The sequence below is a fragment of the Peromyscus californicus genome, unplaced genomic scaffold (genome assembly GCF_007827085.1).
Source record: "Peromyscus californicus insignis strain IS unplaced genomic scaffold, ASM782708v3 Scaffold_13__1_contigs__length_99412109, whole genome shotgun sequence".
NCBI lineage: Eukaryota > Metazoa > Chordata > Mammalia > Rodentia > Cricetidae > Peromyscus > Peromyscus californicus.
Genome location: NW_026294424.1, coordinates 7,889,522 through 7,890,288, shown reverse-complemented (window position 1 = coordinate 7,890,288; position 767 = coordinate 7,889,522). Strand labels below are relative to the sequence as shown.

The 767-nt window shown below is 56.2% G+C and overlaps 1 protein-coding gene across 1 annotated transcript in view; it reads right to left on the bottom strand.

Annotated features, from left to right (window-relative positions):
* Positions 1-121: 121 nt before the first annotated feature.
* The window catches only part of Zmat5 (zinc finger matrin-type 5), a 34,314-nt gene continuing 33,668 nt past the window's right edge, over positions 122-767 (bottom strand). The window contains exon 6 of the mRNA XM_052736379.1: positions 122-464. Within this exon, the coding sequence (XP_052592339.1) occupies positions 335-464 (130 nt within the window). The 3' untranslated portion in view covers positions 122-334. The remainder of the gene's footprint in view (positions 465-767) is intronic.

The window sequence follows — 767 nt, the reverse complement described above, 5'->3', positions numbered from 1 at the left end:
CCCTCAGCAAGAAGGGCTGTAAGCAAAGGACACCCTGGAGGGGATTTTGTCTCATCCAGCCCACCTGTCCCCTGACGGAGGCAGGAGGACGCAGCCAAGAACATGAGTGCCAGCAAAACCATCGAGGATAGACTTTCTTTATAAACATTTGGATGTTTCTCACCCATCTTCAAGATATGCCCTGAGGGATGGTGGGTGGGTGGAGAGGCCAAGCTCATAGTCTCAGAGGCTCCAGGGGGACAGTGGGAAGGCAGCTCCACTTCCTAGGTTGAGCAACTGTCTTTACTATGACTGGTGACCAGGAGAAGTCAGGCGGAGAAATCAGGGGAAGAGCTCAGCCCCACTGGACTCTGGACTGTAGGGACCATCCTCCAGGAGGGGGTGCCCGCAGGGAGGGGGGCAGCTCCTGCATTGGCGGCCAGCCCACGGGGTACTGGAAGACAGTGGTTCTGATGGGTTCGGTCCTAGAGGGAAGAAAGGTAGAGGGTCAGAGTGGGGCGCCTCCCGGATCCATCCTGCTCCCCCACCACACTGGCTGTGGGAATGGTGGTCACCTGCATGACCCATCTGGAAGCAGAGCCTTGATAACATGCAGACCCTCAGAGCCACCACCTCTTCTTGGAACTGAGTCCATGTGGGGCTCTAAGCAGAGACTGAATGACAGGAATGGCCCTGGGCAATACGGAAGTACTCTTAGTGTCCACCTGTGGGGACCGGTTAAACATACATGCACGCCAACAGCAGAGAATGCTATCTATGTAGCCTGT